Genomic DNA, 20700 nt, shown 5'->3' on the forward strand with positions numbered 1-20700 from the left:
TGGGCCAAAAAGCAGTTTACATAAAAAGTTTTCAAAAGCTTCTGGTCCAAAAAGCAATGCCAAAAGCTCCCATCGCAATTTACGGAAATCCGTACAGCCTGCCACGTCATCAGCCAGCGCAAAAACGCAGAATTTGTCTGTTGCCTTAGGGTTAGGGTTTTTGGCAGAAATTAGGGTTTGCAGGTTTTAGGGTTAGGGTTTTCAGAATTAGGGTTTGCAGCAATTAGGGTTTCTGGCAGAAATTAGGGTTTGCAGGTTTTAGGGTTAGGGTTTCCAGAATTAGGGTTTCAGCAATTAGGGTTTCCAGAATTAGGGTTTCTGGCAGTAATTAGGGTTAGGGTTTTCTGCACTCGGGCAACCACGTCATCACTCTGTGACACTTCTTCTGTTGCTTGTTCTTCTTAGGGTTTAGGCCCCTCGGCCGGTAGCTCCGTTCTTCAGTAGGTCGACACGTCAGCAGTTTGTTACAGAAATTCTGCACAAAATGACGAAATAGCCTGTGCAGTACTGCCTGTAGTGGAAACGGAGGCCGAAATGAGCCCAAATCAAAATTCTGAGCAGACCGAGCTATTCGAGCTTACCCAAAATATTTGTCGACCTGCGAACGCTCGCCAAAGCTCACTGAAATCGGAGAAAGTGAGCAGGCGTGTGCTGGACCAGCTGGCGACTAAGCCCGGGAGGACGTGACCTGCTCTGATACCAATTGTTGGAATTAGGGTGGCAGAGAAACACACACAACTTGGAGAAGACGAAGGAAGCTCAAGGCACACAATAGAGAGTGTATTACTTAGTGTGCAATGGAAAGGTAGATAGCCCTAGAGTGATGGGCGTATATACAATGCACGGGGGAAAAACCCTCCTAAAGAGGGAAAAAATGCCCCGGCAGTCCTAGTGTGTTCACACACATCACTACCACATGTATATGGTAACAGTCTGCCGTAGCCAAATGCATGACTTGAAAGTCAGGCGTAGCCTTGTAGTCCTGCATGGCTAATGGAACCCCCAAGACTACGATATTCTTTACCGTCTTATTATAATCATTGGCAAAGCCAATAGTGTACTTATGATCGCTCGCTGTCTCGGACAACCTTATCTTCTTAACCAACAAGTAGTTTAAGAAGTTATGGCTAGCTTCATCATTTATGAAAACAGTGACTCTACGGCCACCTATGTTGCCATACAGCGCACCATGTCATGCGGATCTATGCTAGGCTGCCACATAGCTGATGTCACCGAACAAACATGGCGCTCATCACAGTGGCACACTGTCACCTCCTTGAACTCTGTGGAACTCAGAGGAAGCATCTGCATTGTCTGCAAATGCGTAGAGGATTGCCATCTCTGTTAGGCTCATTGCCACTCTCGTGCTAGCTTTGAGCTTTGGGCATTCTGCTTTAGTGTGCTCTACTTCATTGCAGCTAAAGCAACGATTTTCCTTTCGTGCTTTAACATAGCCCTCTTTTTTTCTACAATTTAGACTCTTGTTTCATTTTAAATGGCCGGGTTTTTTTAGTCCAACGACCACTCTGACTGCATTGGTTAGTCCTCTCCCCCTATCTTTCACTATGAAACCCCTTTCTTTTAATCCCTAATCCCTTTTTCTCTTTGTCCCCAGTCCTACCTGTCCCATCTTGCGCACCACAACGCTTGATGTCATCGTATATTTGTGCGTACTTGATCCCCTCAGATAAGTCCTTTGGTTGAAGAGGCTCAACATACTCAAGGTAATCATTTGTGAGGCCCGTCTTGAAGCCCCGCAGAGTTTGGAATGCATCGATTCCTTTAGCTTGAGCACTATCTCTCTGCAGTCTGAAATGTACCGAGTTAGGGACTTGCTCTACATCGAGCTCTTGTGCCATAACTCCCAGTTTCGCTCTTCCTCATTGCGTGGCAAGAACTCTTTTTGAAACATCGTTTCGAACTCTGCCCGAGTGGCAAGACGAGTGATCAAACTCATCCACCACTTGTACACCTTACTAGTCAATAGGAAACTAGCCTCTACGGGTTGCACACGGCTAGGCTGCTTTTGCAACGCATGTATATCCAACCTCTTGGCTAGGAACATGCTCACAGAATCTTTGTTTCTCTCCCTTTCCTCGCACCCAAAACTGGGCAGTTTGAAATCCTTGAGTAGAGCCGAGGCTACTCTACGGATGACCTTGTAGGTGCATCACCGTGGACCCCCGTAATCATTGGTGAGGCTATGCTCACTCGTGTTGCGGATGCCCTGCTACTCCGAGGAAGAGGAGATGCCACAGAAGTGGCGGTCAGTGCGTCTAGACGTTTGGAGATGCCTTGCAACATCGTGACTACATCAGTCTGTACTTTTTCTAAGGTGGTGAACTTGACATGAAAATATTTGGGTATTCCGCTAAACAGCTCCATCTCCGTAAGGATATCGGCAAGATCGGCCAGGTCATAGTCCTCATCATCATCCTCAAAGGGTTTCTCGTCGTCTCCCTCGGCGATGTCATTCTCTGTAAATTCTGGCTCATTGTCCAAAAGTGGGTGAACAGAGTCAATGGCCTCTACGGATACACCAGGTCCGAAGGCACGGTCTACGGCCAAGTGACCGGCGAGCGTGCTCCAAAGCGGAAGAGTACCTGGTGTCTACGGCCAAATAGTTCAGTTGGGGTTAAGCCCGTAACTATCGACAACAAGCCCGAAAACCCTAGAGAGCTAGAAGGTGATGGCAACACACTACGGTGTGCATACATTTGTTTTTAATGGTTTAGCAATTAAATGCATCAAATTCAAAAACAATCGAGGACTTGCACACAAACACTAAAAGAAATGAGCAATAATGGTGGAATAGTCACCGCCCGCGGTGACTATATCCTGTGCGAGAGTCGGTCGTGCACCAGCTGATGAAGCTCGAAAACGGTGGAATCTGTTGAAGCTTGATGTATCCAACCACTCCGGGTGGCTCGTAGTCGAATCGCCATAGTCGAATCTGATGTGTTGAACCTTTATCTCTCCACGTGCGTGACCCTCTAGCCGTGCATGCTTACTTCTCAAGCCTTGAATTTGAAAGTTAAAGCTCTGTACTCTATGCAATCCTTTGTAAGCTCTTTTGCTATCTGTTATAGTTGAATAGAGGAAGAGGGATGTATGCTTAACCTGCCCTGGTTTTAATGCGGGGAGAGCCGAGAGGTGTGAACCTCCACCCCACTTCTCTTTTTTAAAATTTTGTTGTAAGGTGCAGCGGAATGGATGTTGTATTTTCTCAAGATTAGTGATCTTTATTGCTCAAGGTTCCTTTTAGTTCTTAGGAAAGGAGAGAGCCTTCCGTCTTATGGAGAGTGCTATGATCACGAACAAAGTGAGTGGATATTGTGCGTGCAAGTGAATGAGACTGAGAGGAGAGAGAAGAGATATGACACCGAGAGGTTGTAAAACCCTCCTCCGAAGGCCCCACTCTCGTCGGCGAGAGTGGTCTACTTTGATTGCACAAAGGTGTACAATGCGAATGCAATGGACTGATGCAATGGGACTATGCCGATGAAGACGACGACGACTTGATGGCTGAAATCTGGGATCTTCTAATCGCTGAAATTCGTGACTGTTTCGGTGGCTGAAATGACTGTTTTGACTGCGTTTTCTTCGGCTAAAGATGGGGGAACTTCTGCAACCAATCTGGGATGTATCTGCTACCTTGCTAAAGGCTGAAAATGCTGTGTATCTGCGGCAGGTTGGGGCTGAAGGTCAAAACGCTGCAGCAATGCAAAAACGCCAGCAAAAACGCTAGCTTGGCTGAAATTGCTGATGTCAAACGTTGATTCTGCTGATGCTTTGCAATCCCAAAAACGTTGGGCTTTGGGGGCTGCCTGAAGGGGGAACAAACGCTAGAAAGGGTTGGTCTTGATGGCGATGGCTGATGCTGAGAAAATGCCGAGGATGGGAACTTGCCCGGCGAGGATGGGGATCCAAAAACGCCGCGGGTGGTGGGGGGTACTGCTGAGAAGTTGCCTGTTGAGCGGGAAGCTCCTGCTGCCTCTTCTGCCAAAAAGTGCTAACTTGGGTTTACTTATATATTAACTTAGCAAAATTGCCCTACCTACATTTGTTGGAAAGTCACTTAAAAATAATAAGTGAAAATACCAATAAATAGGAAAATAGGCTAAATGCATTGGAAAACTCCCCTAATTGATGCTAATGGATTCTGATGGGAATTCCGATGATCATGCTGTGTGCAACCGGAGGATATACATCTATGCTACGTGAATGGGTATGCACGGTCTACGAATAGACTCACAAAAGTGCCAGATCACTGCTAATCTAGACTTGACTTGACTGACTGAACCCTGCTGTGGTGTAGCTTGTCCACGGACACATAGGGTTGGGATGTGTCACGTGACATTTGTGAGCGTTCCATCAACAGCTTGAGGAGCAGTGACAGCGTCACCGAGCGGTTGAGAGTCAAAGAGGCGACGCTGCAAAGCCATAACGGCGCTGCCTAAGCAGTGTTGGGGGATGGCAGGGCGGTGACGGATACAGGCAGAGCTGCCGGCAACACAGGCGGAGTCGTCGGCGTCGTTGGCGTTGCAGGGGTGGCGACAGGTTCCTACGGGGGTGAAGCTGCAGGCGGCGTAGTAGGTGGACAGGTTGGCGACGCGAACTTGGGATAGCCTCTGCAGGGGGCGTAGTAGGTGGTGCTCGTGCAGTTGTAGACGACGTGTGTAAGGTGCAGCGGAATGATTGTTTGAACTTTGCTTAAGATGAGTGCTCCGAACTGTGCTCAAGGTTCTTTTGGAAGGTAGAGCCTTCCGTTCTTAATGAGAGAGCGCAATGAACACAGACAAAGTGAATGGACACTGTGAATGAAATTGTATGAGACTGAGAGATAGAGAGAGAAGAGAATACGACATCAGAGACGTAAAACCCTCCTCCGAAGGCCCCACTTTCTATGGCGAGAGCGGTCTACTTATGATTGCACAAATCTCTACAATGCTTGGACTTGCCGACGACGTCGACGACGACGACGAGACGGGCTGAAAACTGAAATCGCTAAGGGCTGAAATCTGCAAATCTTTATCTGCTGAATTCTGACTCTATGTCGATGACGGCGATGCAACGACGACGCACTGAAAACGCAGATGCTGAAATCTGCGTTATCCGGGCTGAAATTGTAAATCTTGTGGAAACTGACCGTGCAGCGAGGAACTGCTACGGGAAGGTGAGATCTGCAAGGTTCGGGACTTGGATGTGCGATGTCTAAGGGCTGAAAACTGAAAACTCTGGTCCTAGGGCTGATTTTGTTGCGAAGATCTGCAAAACGCTAGGGCTGAATTGGAGTCTGTTGTCGCCGGTTGTCCTGCAAATGCAAAACGCTAGGCTGATCTGCTGTTCTTCTGTCCCCGGGAATCTGCAAGTGCAAAAATGCTGGCTGATCTTGGTGCAAAAACGTTAGGCCTTCTGCAATGCTGAAAACGCTAGAGTCATCGCGGGGGTTGGTCTTACTGAGAAGTTGCCTGTTGAGCAAGGTGCTCCTGCTGCCTCTTCTGCCAGAAAGTGTTAACTCTGGTTTGCTTATATATTACCTTAGCAAAATTGCCCTACCTAGTTCCCAACAAAAGTCACTTAATAAATAAGTGAAAAATGTCAAAAATAGGGAAAATAGGTTTAATGCACTGGAAAAATCCCCTGAAGGATTCTGATGGGAATGCTTATGATCATGTTGTGTGCAACCAGAGGATATGCATCTACACTTAGTGTCTGGACATGCACGGTCTACGAACAGACTCACAAAAGTGCCATAACACTTGCTAATCTGGACTGACTGGACTGACTGAACCGTTGTTGTGCTGTAGCTTGTCCACGGACTCAGAGTTGGATGTGTCACGTGACATCCCCTCTTTTTCAAAGTGAGGTATTGGTACCGAACTGTATGGCGTCGAGGGAGATCGCCAATAGCATCCGGAATCATGGAAGGGACTCCTCGCCGGTCGACTCTGATGTGTGGGTCGTGCGGTAGTTCAATTTCATAAAGGTCTACAACGCGTGCTTCTTTGGGTTGCGCCGAAAGCGACACAAAGTCTTCTGCGGCTCCTTCCATGCTTCAACTTCGTCTAGAGTCATGCTTCTTCCTTCTTCAAGAATCTCCATGGCTGAAAATTCCTAAAACCACTTCCAACACAAAAACATTAACATACCCATTCCATGTAAGTGATTGGAAAAAATCTCGGCCTCCTAAAAGATTGTGCATGCAATGTAGATGAATAAATAGACGGAGTGCCAAACCGTTCACCACGCACACACAAACAATGAGATCGAATCTTTCTCTTCTGATCTAAATCAATCAACTGTGGCAATTCACAACGGAAATGCCCATGCTTGGTGCTCATACTTTCTTGTGCTCTTTCTACGAATGTGTCATGCCAAGGAAGAGACATGGAATGTGACTTCCTTGAATGCATACTTTTCAGCTTTTCATGAACAATCCGCATACATCCGTGCTCATTCATGAGCGAAACGTGCTCAACGTACAATATGCCATGCCTAGGAAAAGGGATCACATAAAGACGTTGACTAAAATACAAGAAACAATCATGAATGAAACACTCGAACAATGCGTGCTGACTAATCATGCGAACACATAGTACTTCCCTTGAGGGTTCTTTGGACCTAGGCTCTAGAGCCAAGATCGGTTCTTCCTGAGGGGGTTCTTTGGACCTAGGCTCGAGAGCCAAGATCGATTCTTCCTGATTGATCGAATATGCAATGAGGTTAGCTTCACTGGAGAAAGTATCAACTAACACATCATTCTTGTGAACAATCACATCGTGGTCATACAAATCATCATGCTCGTGAGAAATCACATCTTGATCATGCAAATCATGTGTCATGCTTGGGAGAAGAAAAGACTGAGAGAGTCTCCTTCTCCTAATTCTCTTCAATCGGCACTTGCACATTAGAGAATAGTAGGACAAACTCTTGCATGCCTTGATCTATCAACGCTTCACGCTCTAACCGTCTTTTTTTGCGCTCGCGAGCCAATTCGGCTAGTCATTCTGTGGACTCATGATCCAATGCTATGTTTCTTTGTGTGGCCGCCAATCGTGCTTGCTCGCACTCACTCTCTATGGCTGCCATTCTTTCTTCGTGCCACACTTCTCGTTGTCTACCTTGTCGTACCATCATGTCCATCATCGACTTGACCAAAGCTTTCATAGGAGTTGGTGCAATCCGTGGCGTAGATGGGGAAAATTCTTCGTCGCCTCTCTCATGCTGATCACCTCCAAGGGAAGTATCCATTCCGCTTCGAGTGATGACCATCCACTAAAGTCGTGGGTTCTTGTGGGTTCTTGTGGTCTTGGGTTCTTAAGTTCACAAGGAATTTGCGTTCTTAGGGGTCTTGGGTTCTTGGGTTCTTGAGATTTTTGAGGGTCTTGAGGTTCTTGTTTAGCTTGCAATCTGTGTTCGAGAAGGATCTTCTCTTCATCCGAGTTCTGCTCTTTTCCGTGGGCGCACCCCTTGGCGGCCTTGCGCTCACACCAAGGTTGCTTTTTCCCACCTCACGTCGATTGGCCGGCCGCTAAGTGCACGGTCCGCTCTCAATGAGTGAAAAGAGGCACAAGGGGAGGCTGGACAAGCCCTTCTTTCCTGGGAGTCTTGTCACTCTTCAAAAACACGATTAGGAATCGACATGCCCAAGCGAACTTGGGTTCGTGCGACCTCAACAAGCAAAAAAAAATCATGTGGTTCTTGTGGTTCTTTCCTTGAGTGATAGAGAACACTGCCAAAGCTCTGATACCAATGTAAGGTGCAGCGGAATGATTGTTTGAACTTTGCTCAAGATGAGTGCTCCGAACCGTGCTCAAGGTTCTTTTTCGTTCTTATGGAAGGTAGAGCCTTCCGTTCTTAATGAGAGAGTGCAATGATCACAAACAAAGTGAATGGACACTGTGAATGAAAGTGTATGAGACTGAGAGATAGAGAGAGAAGAGAATACGACATCAGAGACGTTGTAAAACCCTTCTCCTAAGGTCCCACTCTCTATGGCGAGAGCGGTCTACTTATGATTGCACAAATCTCTACAATGCTTGGACTTGCCGACGATGTCGATGACGATGAGGACAACGACGAGACGAGCTGAAAAGTGAAATCGCTAAGGGCTGAAATCTGCAAATCTTTATCTGCTGAATTCTGACTCTACGTCGATGAGGACGATGCAACGACGACGCGCTGAAAACGCAGATGTTGAAATCTGTGTTTTCCGGGCTGAAATTGTAAACCTTCCGGAAACTGACCATGCGGCGAGGAACTGTTGCGGGAAGGTGAGATCTGCGATGTCTAAGGGCTGAAAACTGAAAACGCTGGTCCTAGGGCTGATTCTGTTGCGAAGATCTGCAAAAACGTTGAGGTTGTTCTGCAAACCAAAAACGCTAGGGCTGAATTGGAGTCTGTTGACACCGATTGTCCTGCAAATGCAAAACGCTAGGCTGATCTGTTGTTCTACTGTTGCCGGGAATCTGTAAGTGCAGAAAACGCTGGCTGATCTTGGTGCAAAAACGTTAGGCCTTGTGCAATGCTGAAAACGCCAGAGTCGTCGCGGGGTTGGTCTTGCTGAGAAGTTGCCTGTTGAGCAAGGTGCTCCTGCTGCCTCTTTTGCCAGAAAGTGCTAACTCTGGTTTGCTTATATATTATCTTAGCAAAATTGCCCTACCTAGTTCCCAACAAAAGTCACTTAATAAATAAGTGAAAAATGTCAAAAATAGGGAAAATAGGTTTAATGCACTGAAAAAATCCCCTGAAGGATTTTGATGGATTCTGATGGGAATGCTTATGATCATGTTGTGTGCAACCAGAGGATATGCATCTACACTAAGTGTCTGGACATGCACGGTCTGCGAACAGACTCACAAAAGTGCCAGAACACTTGCTAATCTAGACTGACTGGACTGAGTGAACCCTTGTTGTGCTATAGCTTTGTCCACAGAGACATAGGGTTGGATGTGTCACGTGACAACGTGAGCCTGTGGTGGGGCAGCACCAATGGAGAAGGCTTGTAGGATCAACGGCGCTGCAACAGGCGGCGATTGCGGCCCTAGCTGGGAGTGACGAGCAGCACCCACAAGGCGGTTGATGGGCGAGTAGTGCCAATGAGGACCTGTGGTCTGTCGTCCTTAAAGTGGAAGGGACCACGCGCAGGTCGATAAGGTGTTCGTGGTGTCTCATTGCTGCAGCATGTTGCAGGCCTATGTGGTACTGAGGAGCATCAAATCTAATGTACTGTCAATAAATACAGTTGGAGCGATTAGAGATTTACGAGTCTGAAGGTGTTGATGGGGTACTTAATGGCAGAGCAAGTGAGAGAGAAGTGAGAGAAAGATAGCGAGAGTGAGAACTTGGCGTGGGAGGAAGAGGGTGGGTATGAAAAAGAGAGCAATCTGCGCCTGTAGCTATCGCGCCCCTCTATGTAGCTCTCCTTTGTCTTCCTCATTGAACCAAAGATTCGCTTGATCTTCTTTCTGTACCTTCGACCACATTTATCCACACCCTTCAAAATAATAAAATGGACTAAGCCCTACCGGGCTTGCTTCACGCGTTCGGCCACTCCCAAAATCGAGAAGAGCTCTGATACCAATATTATGCTAGCATAATGCCGCTACGGGCCTGACAGGGTCTGGTCTCAATGTTCACCACCATAATGCCGCTACGGGCTTGACAGGGTCTGGTCTCAATGTTCACCACCCAACCATGAGAAGAATGAGGCTTGCCCCTCATTCTCGGACTCTTTCCTTGCTCTACGGCCGGAAGGCGGTCAACCTAGACGCAGCCGTTACAAGCTACGTGACACCGGGCACTCTACAGATGATCCCAGATGCATCCACCAGTTGGATTTATGCCACCGAGACATAGTTTTCACCACGATATGTACATCACGCTTTGGATCATGTGAAATGCTCGATGTGCCCACATCTGGACTCCTAGTCCTCCCCTACGTCCACCATTTTGACAACCATCTAGACAGAGCTACTGCATACTCTTCGCAGTCAGTAGGATTCTTTTGCCCGCTACTCCAAGGCAACAGAGCAGTGTTGATGCGTCTTTCTTCACACTCGGGCACGGTCGTTAGTTCTTTTCCATCGAGATGAGGGTCACATTACATGGCATTATGCACCCCTCCAGTAGTTCATCGTACAAACCACCTTGATGTTTACATAGCCTACACATTGTCACTCCTTTTTTGTACTTCCTCTGGTTGATAGGCAATTGAGCATCTTCCGAGGTCTCTTATGTACACAGAATACAACCTTGAGAGAGAGAGAGAGAGAGAGAGAGAGAGAGAGAGAGAGAGAGAGAGAGAGAGAGATTTCTGATCATCCTCGGAGGTATGGGGTTGACAAGTGATTCTTGATGTTCCAGAATTGTCGTGATGAGAATCGCAATGGAGAAATGTGAGGGAAGCAAGTTGAGATGTGAGCAAAAGCTGGCGCTCTAGTAGTGTGTGATACTTGGATTCTCGAACTTGCAGTGAGCATGTCACGTGACACATCCAACCCTATGTGTCCGTGGACAAGCTACAGCATGACCAGGGTTCAATTCAATCAAGTCAGTCTAGAATAGGAAGTGATCTGGCACTTTTGTGATTCGCAGACCGTGCATGTCCAGACACTTAGATTAGATGCATATCCTTTGGTTGCACACAACATGATCATCAGATTACAATCAGAACCCATCAGTAGCATTTTTACAGTGCATAGACCTATTTTCCCTAATTTTCACATTTTTCACTTATTATTTTTAAGTGACTTTTGTTGGAAACTAGGTAGGGCAATTTTGCTAAGTTTGTATATATAGAAACCTAGCGCTAGCACTTTCTGGCAGAAGAGGCAGCAGGAGCTCCAGTTCAACAGGCACCTTCTCAGCAGGACCCCCCAAGACCAACCTAGCGTTTTTGCCCAACAGCAGAGCCTAGCGTTTTCATTTCCAGATCAGCCTTGGCGTTTTTGCATTGCAGAGCAGCCTCGGCGACCACAAGACACAGTAGATCAGCCCTAGCGATAGCAGATCCCCTAGCGACATCAGATCAGCCCTAGCGATAGCAGATCCCCTAGCGACATCAGATCAGCCCTAGCGTTAGTAGTTTCCTCCACAAGACAGATTTCAGCCCCTAGCGTTTTTGGTTTACAGATCAACCTCAGCGTTTTAATTTCAGTTTTCAGCAGTTAGAACCCGAAGAAGAAGTCCCAAACCTCGTAGATCTCACCTTCCCGCAGCAGATCCTCGTTGCACGGTCAGATCCCGCGAAGTTTACAGTTTCAGCCCGGAATACGCAGATTTCAGCATCTGCGTTTTCAGCGCGTCGTCGTCGCATTGTCGCCATCGACATCGTCACCAACATAGAGTCAGAATTCAGCAGATAAAGACTTGCAGATTTCAACCATTAGCATTTTCAGTTTTCAGCTCGTCTCGTCGTCATCGTCCTCATCGTCGTTGACATCATCGGCAAGTCCAAGCATTGTAGAGATTTGTGCAATCAATAGTAGACCGCTCTCGCCATAGAGAGTGGGGCCTTCGGAGGAGGGTCTGACAACATTCTGGTGTCGTATTCTTCTCTCTCTATCTCTCGGTCTCAGCACCTTCATTCACAGTGTTCATCACTTTGTTTGTGTCCATTGCACTCTCTCACTAAAGGAACGGAAGGCTCTCCCTTCCGTAAGTAAAAGGAACCCTTGAGCACAATTCGGAGCACTCATCTTGAGCAAAGTTCAACATTCACTTCCACTGCACCTTACATTGGTATCAGAGCTTTGACAGTGTTCTGTATCACTCAAGGAAAGAAGCACATTTTTTTTTGCTAGTTGAGGTCGCACATAACTCAAGTCCTCTTGGGCGTGTCGATTCCTAATCGCATTTTTGAAGAGTGACAGGAAACCCAAGAAAGAAGGGCTTGTCCAGCCTCCCCTTGTTTCTCTTTTCACTCGTTGAGAGTGGACCGTGCACTTAACGGCCGGCCAATCGACGTGAGGTGGGAAAAAGCAACCTTGGTGTGAGCGCAAGGCCGCCAAGGGGTGCACCCGCGGAAAGGAGGAGAACTCGGGTGAAGAGAAGATCCTTCTCTAACACAGATTGCAAGCTAAAGAACCTCAAGACCCTCAAGAACCTCAAGAACCCAAGAACCAAGACCCACAAGAACCCAAGTTCCTTGTGAACTTAAGAACCCAAGACTTCAGTTGATGGTCATTCCCGAAGCGGAATGGATACTTCTCATGGAGGTGGTGAGCATGGGAGTGGCGAAGAAGAGTTTTCCCCACCAGGAGGTTTTTCCGACCCTCCCCATTTCCATCTACGCCAAGAATTGCACTAACTCCTATGGAGGCTTTCGACAAGATGATGATGGACAGGGAGTTAGAACGCAAAGTAAGAAAAACAGAAAGAATGGCAGCCATAGATCGTGAATGCGCAGAAAAAAGGGCAGCCATAGATCGTGAATACGAAGAAGGAATGGCAGCCATAGAGTGTGAGTACGAGCAAGCACGCTTGGAAGCCAAAGCAAGAGAACAAAATTTGATTGCGAGAACAAAGAAAGACAAGCAATGAACAACTGACACGTGAAAGAGATGTTGTGACTCTTTTCTCAAGTGCAGGCGCAGTTTGAAAAGGATCAGGAAAAGGAGATTCTCTCAGTCTCGTCTTCTTTAAAGCAATGACACATGATTTGGTTGATAATGACAAGCATGATGAATTGCATGATCAAGATGTGATTACTCATAAGCATGATGATTTACAGGAAAAAGATGTGATTGGTCACAAAGATGATGGTTTAGTTGCTACTTTGTCTAGTGAAGCTAACCTCATTGCAGATTCGATCAATCACGAAGAACCGATCTTGGCTCTCGAGCCTAGGTCCAAAGAACCCCCTGAGGAAGAACCGATCTTGGCTCTCGAGCCTAGGTCCAAAGAACCCTCGCAAGAAGTATTATGTGTTCGAGGGATTAGTTAGCACGCCTTGTTCGAGTGTTTCATTCGTGATCGTTTCCTGTATTTTAGTCAGTGGCTTTATGTGATCCTTGTTCATAGGCATGACATATTGTTCGTTGAGCATGATTCACTCATGATTGAGCACGGATGTATGCGGATTTCTCATGAAAAGCTGAAAAGTATGCATTCAAGGAAGTCACATTCCATGTCTCTTCCTTGGCACGACACAGTATCCGAAAGAGCACAAGAAGGATTGAGCATCAAGCATCGGCATTTCCATTGTGTTTTGTCACAGTAGATTGATTTAGATCATAAAGTCACGATTCGACCCCATTGTTTGTGTGTGTTTCATGAACGGTTTGACACTCCGTCACTTTGTTGATCTGCATTGCATACACAATTTTTTCCAAGGAATAGTATTTTTCCAGTCACTTTACATGGAATGGGTATGTTCATGTTTTTGTGTTGTAAGTGGTTTCAGGAATTTTTAGCCTCGGAAATTCTTGAAGAAGACGGACCTACGTCCATAGACAAAGCTGAAGCATTGAAGGAGACTCAAAAGACTTTGTGTCGCTTTCTACGCGGCCCAAAGAAGCAAGCATTGCAGACCTTTATGAAGTTCAAGTATCGCACGACCCACACATCAGAGTGGGCCGACGAAGAGTCCTTTCGAGGATTCCGGATGTTCTTGGCGATCTCCCTCGACGCCATATAGTTCGGTACCAGTACCTCACTTTGAAAAGGTGGCGATGTCACGTGACACATTTAAGCCTATGTGTCCGTAGACAAGCTACAACATAACCAGGGTTCAGTTCAGTCAAGTCAGTCTAGAATAGGAAGTGATCTGGCACTTTTGTGAGTCTGTTCGCAGACCGTGCAGGTCCAGACACTTAGATTAGCTGCATATCCTCTGGTCGCACACAGCATGATCATCAGATGACAGTCAGAACCCATCTGTAGCATTTTTACAATGCATAGATCTATTTTCCCTATTTTTGACATTTTTCACTTATTATTTATAAGTGACTTTGCTAAGTTTGTATATATAGAAACCTAGCGCTAGCACTTTCTAGCAGAAGAGGCAGCAGGAGCTCCGGTTCAACAGGCACCTTCTCAGCAGGACCCCCCAAGACCAACCTAGCGTTTTTGCCCAACAGCAGAGCCTGGCGTTTTCATTTCCAAATTAGCCTTGGCGTTTTTGCATTGCAGAGCAGCCTCGGCGACCACAAGACACAGCAGATCAGCCCTAGCGATAGCAGATCCCCCAGCGACAGCAGATCAGCCCTAGCGTTAGCAGTTTCCTCCACAAGACAGATTTCAGCCTCTAGCGTTTTTGGTTTGCAGATCAACCTCAGCGTTTTTGCAGATCTTCGCGACGGAATCAGCCCTAGACTCAGCGTTTTCAGTTTTCAGCAGTTAGAACCTGCAGAAGAAGTCCCAAACCTCGCAGATCTCACCTTTCCGCAGCAGATCCTCACCGCACGATCAGATCCCGCGAAGTTTACAGTTTCAGCCCGGAAAAAGCAAATTTTAGCATCTGCGTTTTCAGCGCGCCGTCGTCGCATCGTCGCCATCGTCGTCATCACCAACATAGAGTCAGAATTCAGCAGATAAAGACTTGCAGATTTTAGCCATTAGCATTTCAGTTTTCAGCTCGTCTCGTCGTCGTCAACATCGTCGGCAAGTCCAAGCATTGTAGAGATTTGTGCAATCAATAGTAGACCGCTCTTGCCATAGAGAGTGGGGCCTTCGGAGGAGGGTTTGACAACATTCTGGTGTCGTATTCTTCTCTCTATCTCTCAGTCTCAGCACCTTCATTCACAGTGTTCATCACTTTGTTTGTGTCTATTGCACTCTCTCACTAAAGGAACGGAAGGCTCTCCCTTCCGTAAGTAAAAGGAACCCTTGAGCACAGTTTGGAGCACTCATCTTGAGCAAAGTTCAACATTCACTTCGGCATGCACCTTACAACATATTGTGCATAGTTGATGTGAGAGAGAGAGAGAGAGAGAGAGAGAGAGAGAGAGAGAGAGAGAGAGAGAGAGAGATGGGTGGATGGATGAATTTATCGTTGACGGGAGGTCACATATGACCCATGGGACCAAAAACATGCATACAAAAGAGTTGCTTCTCTCACCATGGGAGAGAATTGGTTGCTACATTGAGGCAACGACCCGAAGGTTGGCATGATTGGGCGATACCTAGTGATTGTTGGGGACAACCTTAGGATTACAAAATAAGACAAGGAAAAAAAGGGGGGGAAAGAAAAAAGAAGCTAAGGGGTGGTGTCCGACGGTGTTGTAAAAAGCTTGGTGAGCAAAACTCTTGTATGAATGCCTTCCCTCCGCGATATACCGCCCAGTTGCCTTTGGCTCGCGCCACATGTACTATCTGTTAAAGTGATAGCATCTCAAGTGAATAGCCCAATGTGCCACGTGCACATCTAACCCTATGTGCATGTGTACAAGCTACTTTAGGTGTAGGGTTCAGGTCAGCCTAGGAAGTGTTCTGGCACCTTTGTGAGCCTGTGCGCAGGCCGTGCATGTCCAGGCACTTACAGTAGTTGCATATCCTTTGGTTGCACACAGCATGATCATCAGCCTGACAGTCAGTACCCATCATGAGCATTTTACAGTGCACAGAATCCATTTTTTCTATTTTATCAATTTTTCACTTATTTAATAAGTGATTTTGTTGGGAAACTGGGTAGGGCAATTTTGCTAAGTATCTGTAAAAGAAACCTAGCGCTAGCACACTCTGGCAGAAGAGGCAACATAAGTCCACAAGTTACCACAACTTACAGTGCACCTTCTCAGCAAGGCCGGGAGGAGACTCAACAATTTCAGCCATAAGACAGCCTGGCGTTTTGGACTTCCTAGATAGCCAGCGTTTTCCAAATTAGCCTCAGCAGATTGCAGATTCAGCCTTGCGTTTTGGCAAATTGCAGATTGCATTAGCGTTTTGCAGATTTCCGGCGTTAGATCAGCCCCTGGCATCAGCGTTTTCAGTTTTCAGCACCGCAAGATCAGCCCCTAGCCTCACAGATCTCACCTACCCGCAACAGATCCTCGCCTCACCGTCGGATCAACCAGCGTTTTCAGATTCAGCCCACTGTCCGCAGATTTCAGTATCTGCGTTTTCAGCGCATCGTCGTCGCCATCGCCGTCCTCGCCGACACAGTGTCAGAATTCAGCAATTAGCAGATTTGTAGATTTCAACCCTAGTGTTTTGCAGATTTCAGCCCGTCCTCGTCGTCATCATTGTCGTCGACATCGCTGGCAAGTCCATTGCATCTAGACCATTGTACCAGATTTGTGCAATCAATAGCATAGACCTCTCTCGCCATAGAGAGGGGGGCCCTTGGAGGAGGGTTTAAGAACCATCTAGTTTCGTATTCCTCTCTCTCTCTCTCTCTCTCAGCACCTTCATTCACAGTGTCATTCACTTTGTTTGTGATCATTGCTCTCTCTCACTAAAGGAACAGAAGGCTCTCCCTTCCGTAAGTAAAAGGAACCCTTGAGCATAGTTCAGAGCACTCATCTTGAGCAAAGTTCAACATTCACTTCCGCTGCACCTTACACAATGTGATCCCAATATTTATTTTGGCATTAGCTATTTACTTTACTTATTTGTCAAAGTCTTGGGTAGGGCAATTTGTTGAGGGGAGTATATAAGCACACCTAGCCCCAATTTAATCACTAATTTACTGCCTTAGTTGGTTGGTTCAACACTCTCTCTCTCTCTCTCTCTCTCTCTCTCTCTCTCTCTCTCTCTCTCTCTCTCTCTCTCTCTCTCTCTCTCTCTCTCTCTCTCTCTCCACCAATTGTAACTTTTTGGTCTCATAGGTCATTTTGGCCTTTCGAAGCGCTAATATAACATTTCATTTCATTTGTCTCATGTATTCGCCCCATTGCTCTACGCTTCCTCATCGTCGACTTTGACATGGTATCAAAGCCTTGTGGGAGAAGAGCACGCATTGAGGAGGAAAAGACAACCGGCATTTTTGGCCTCTAGACATTTTTGGTGGTGTGGGATCTGTTGCAGCATTTTAAAACGCCAAGGCACCTAAGGCTCGAGAGCGCTTCTGCTTGCATTGTGAAACGCAGCATGACAGTGGTGCTATCCGACGAGGGAAGGTGAGCCTTCAAATGCGTTTTGAAATGCCTTTACAAGTTCCTTGCCGGTTGGGTGTTGTGAAACGCAAGCAAGGGAAAAGCCTTCTAGCCAAGCATTTCGAAATGCTATCGGCGTGGTAGTGTAGCGACCAACTGTTGACGGCGGCCAATGGGCACTTTCCGGCTGCGTTTTTTTGACGCCTACACAAGAGATGCCTTGACAACATTTTAAGACGCGACCTGCAAGGCCAAGTTGGATAGCATGTTGAGGTAGTTTTTCCTAGCGTTTTGAAACGCTGCAAAGGTGACACCAGCGGGGGATGCAAACAAAGGCAAAGGAGACCTTAAGGCTGCAGTTTCCATTTGCGGTTTGAAACGCCATGCGAAGGAATGCTCTTGGGGAACTATTTTGAGAGCATTTTGAAACGTTGGAGGCAGCGGGGCGTTCTCCATTTGCTGCACCTTGGTATGCAATAATGCATGGCATGAGAGGCCCAAAGGGCAGTGGCAAAAGGTGTTCCCGAGTCGGTCTCACGAAGCAAAGGTGATCTGACACCAACTATTGGCTATGGATAGGACATTGACCAGTTCTCAGTTAGCGGCCTTGGCACTCTTGAAGTCCTCAAGGGAGAAGTGGCTCCGTATGTCTATGGATTGTGAAGCGAAAGGCAAATCCAAGAACACAGTAAAGGACAGAGGCAAAGGCAAGCCTGAGGAGGACGGTAGATGCAGTTTTTCCACCAAGAAGATGGGCAAGGCTTACGTGACAGCAGCTACGATGGCCTTGGGCCTAGGTCTCTAGTCCTGTGGAAGGTTGCTGCAGCTTGCTTCAGCCTGAGAGAGGCTTTTGAGCGGCAGAGAGGGGCAAAAGAAGCTCCCTATACATGATTTGGACCCATTTGTTGGCGTTTATCGGTTGGAATCTTGGTGTCTTTGAAAAGTTGTGCGATTCAAAACTTGGTGTCTTTGAAAGACGTGATTGTTGGAGTAGCTGAAGCCAAACTTCCTTATTCCTGAATTCAAGAATGGCATGCCTGCTCTCCTACACCTTGTTTACTGCCTTTGTGTACTCCACATCATGATTGCAAAAACATAGCGATTGCGCTATGGGTTCGCCTTTGTGCGCAGGGTTGAGCCTTCTCTTCGACTTGGTTGAAGAATGACGTAGCCCTGTCGATCAATGCGAGGGATGGCTTGAGGCCCTCTCTCTCTCCCGGAGTTTGATGTAGAGTAAATATATGGTGGTGATGAATCTGATTATTATTCTACTTGGATGCGCCGTGCGGCTTTGGAGATCTAGAGTTTGATATTGGAGATTCTTTGGTGGAGTTTTTGACCTCCTTGTCAAAGTTTGGGTGTGATGTGTAGAATGTAGTGGAAGTGATTGATGGTGAATACTTAGGATGAGTGCCCAATGCGTACTCAAGGTTTCTTTTATTTAATGAGAGATGTGCAAAGACTAGAGAGAGAAGAGAATGATATTGTAGGTGATAGAGAGGGAGAGAGAAGACTAACATCTTGAGAGGGTTAGTTGGGACCCCATTGGGTGTCATTCTCCTCCTCTCTCTCTTTCTCTCTCTCCCTCTACACATCTCTACCGCACTCTCGCATTCCCTCTCTTCAAGGGAAAGTAGAAGGAACCATCATTGAAGCTAAAAGGAATCACTAATGCAAGGAAAGAAAGAAAAGGATTTGTGGAAGCGTAAAACCTAGATCTTCACCATTTCAATTCCGTTGCACTTGACCCGGGGGGGGGGGGGGGGGGGGGGGGGGGGTTGGGGGCGTGTTTGTGTGCGGGGTCATTAGTGTGGTTTTGAGTATTGCAAAGCTCTCTCTCTCTCTCTCTCTCTCTCTCTCTCTCTCTCTCTCTCTCTCTCCCCAGCGTTTTCTCTCTCAGACTCTCACGCTTTCTCATGCATCCACACTCACGTGCACTCACAGGCCCCGGGACGGCCCCTTGTGTCCATCAAACTGCAAGGATGTTCTGTCCATCCTCGACCGTTGGTACGGCATCCCCTTGTACCTAGGCCACATCCCCCTGTGACTCTGATGCAGGCCAACCTCTAGCGTGTATTTCTGGATTTTAAGCACAGTTTCTCAACATGGCTTCTCTTCATTAAGGGGGTGTAGCAAAGATGATTGTGTTTTACCTCAAAGATTTACCTAGAGGTGGAAAAGGAGCTTTTGCCCTGGCAAGAGGTGTTCAAACAAGAAGTGAAGGTCGTTTGGTCGAACTTCTCAAACCCGGACACAGAAAATAATCGAAAAAGAAAACACCATCACCAACGTGTGGTCCCCCCCCCCCCCCCCCCCCCCCCCCCCCCCCCCCCCCCCCCCCCCCCCCCCCCCCCGCCCGCGTGCCAAAAAAAAAGAGAGCAAAAAACATGCACACAGACACACAAAAAGGCTTGAACATTAATGAATCATAGCTGCACTTTTGGCTTTGAATAAGATGGGACTGTTTTTTTCTTTGAAGCCAGCAGGCAATGTTCATATAGAGTCGCTTGTCGGAAGGAAGGTAATTGAATCTCGGTGTTAAAATCGTTTACCAGCTCTACTGAATTAGAATTTAAAGAGGGTTTCTCTGCTCTTAGGTTAGAGGTTGATTTGCACTTCAAAACCTCGTCTTGTTAAGCTTTTTATATTTGAACATTGCAGGCGACGGATCGAGTGGTCGTTGTACTGGTCATTTTTGCCTTCTGTCTTGCCATCCTTCCCTGGAAATTGATGGTGATATTACTTTTTTGGGAGGCTTTCACACGACAGACACGGTTTCGCCAGGAGAGTACTGAACGTATTTTCAGAAGGGTCCGAGAGTGGTGGTATAGCGTTCCAGTTGTTCCGGTTCGCTTGCTTAAAGTGGAGGAAGACAAAAAGAAGATTTAAAACCGCACATCTCAACGGGTACACCAATGAACTGTTGGAAGGTGCTCAGAGTGCTGTTCTGTGAGTATGCATAGAGATGTTCATTCTCATGACCAGGTGCAACAGTTGGTGCGTGTTGGGCTTTCCAATTCTGTGAATTTTCCGACGTGTTCATATAGCCTGCTTGTTGTAGTTTTTCTGTAAAAGATAGAGCCCTGGCTTCCAAGTCATGTGAATGCCAGAGGCTCATTCCAATATCATCTTATGGTTCTGTCAGAAGTCAAAGACCCCATCATTATCAAGTTTTGTGCATGTCAATACTTCGATTATCACTAGATTGTATAAAGCTTCTTATTCAGATCATGATGTTGTCCTGAACTTGCTGTTTGATGATCATCATCATCCCCCCCTCACCTTTCTCTCTTTTCTGGGTGGCCTTGCTTGAAATTGACAAGAGGCGCCTGAGTTTTTTCAAGGGCAACCTGCAACACTTCATATATTTATGGTATGGCCATCACTTTTTACTCAATGTTACTATCAATTGCAAATTTATATGAAGCCTGACACATGCTCTCTAAGCCATATCTTATTCAATGACCCTTGAGGTTAACAAAATCCGTGTCAACTATATACAATCCTTGACTGTGAGTCAGTGCCGTAAAGTACACCTTACGTTCCTAAAAAAGGGAAAAGTAGGTGGCAAAGTGTGACAGGCTGATCAGCATCTTGTTAAACTGTTTTATGAACATGTGGTTCTTGAAAACGTGTCAGCAGATGCTTGGAATACCATGAG

At 46.8% G+C, this 20700-nt stretch overlaps 1 protein-coding gene across 1 annotated transcript in view; it reads left to right on the forward strand.

The window, feature by feature from the left end:
- Window positions 1-20485, forward strand: part of LOC147433314 (heat-inducible transcription repressor (DUF639)) — an 83367-nt gene extending 62882 nt beyond the window's left edge. The window contains exon 9 of the mRNA XM_086492914.1: window positions 19701-20485. Coding sequence (XP_086349040.1) covers window positions 19701-19928 — 228 coding nt within the window. The 3' untranslated portion in view covers window positions 19929-20485. The remainder of the gene's footprint in view (window positions 1-19700) is intronic.
- The last annotated feature ends 215 nt before the right edge of the window (window positions 20486-20700 follow it).

Source organism: Adiantum capillus-veneris, chromosome 20 (assembly GCF_014529385.1).
Source record: "Adiantum capillus-veneris isolate H3 chromosome 20, ASM1452938v2, whole genome shotgun sequence".
Lineage (NCBI taxonomy): Eukaryota > Viridiplantae > Streptophyta > Polypodiopsida > Polypodiales > Pteridaceae > Adiantum > Adiantum capillus-veneris.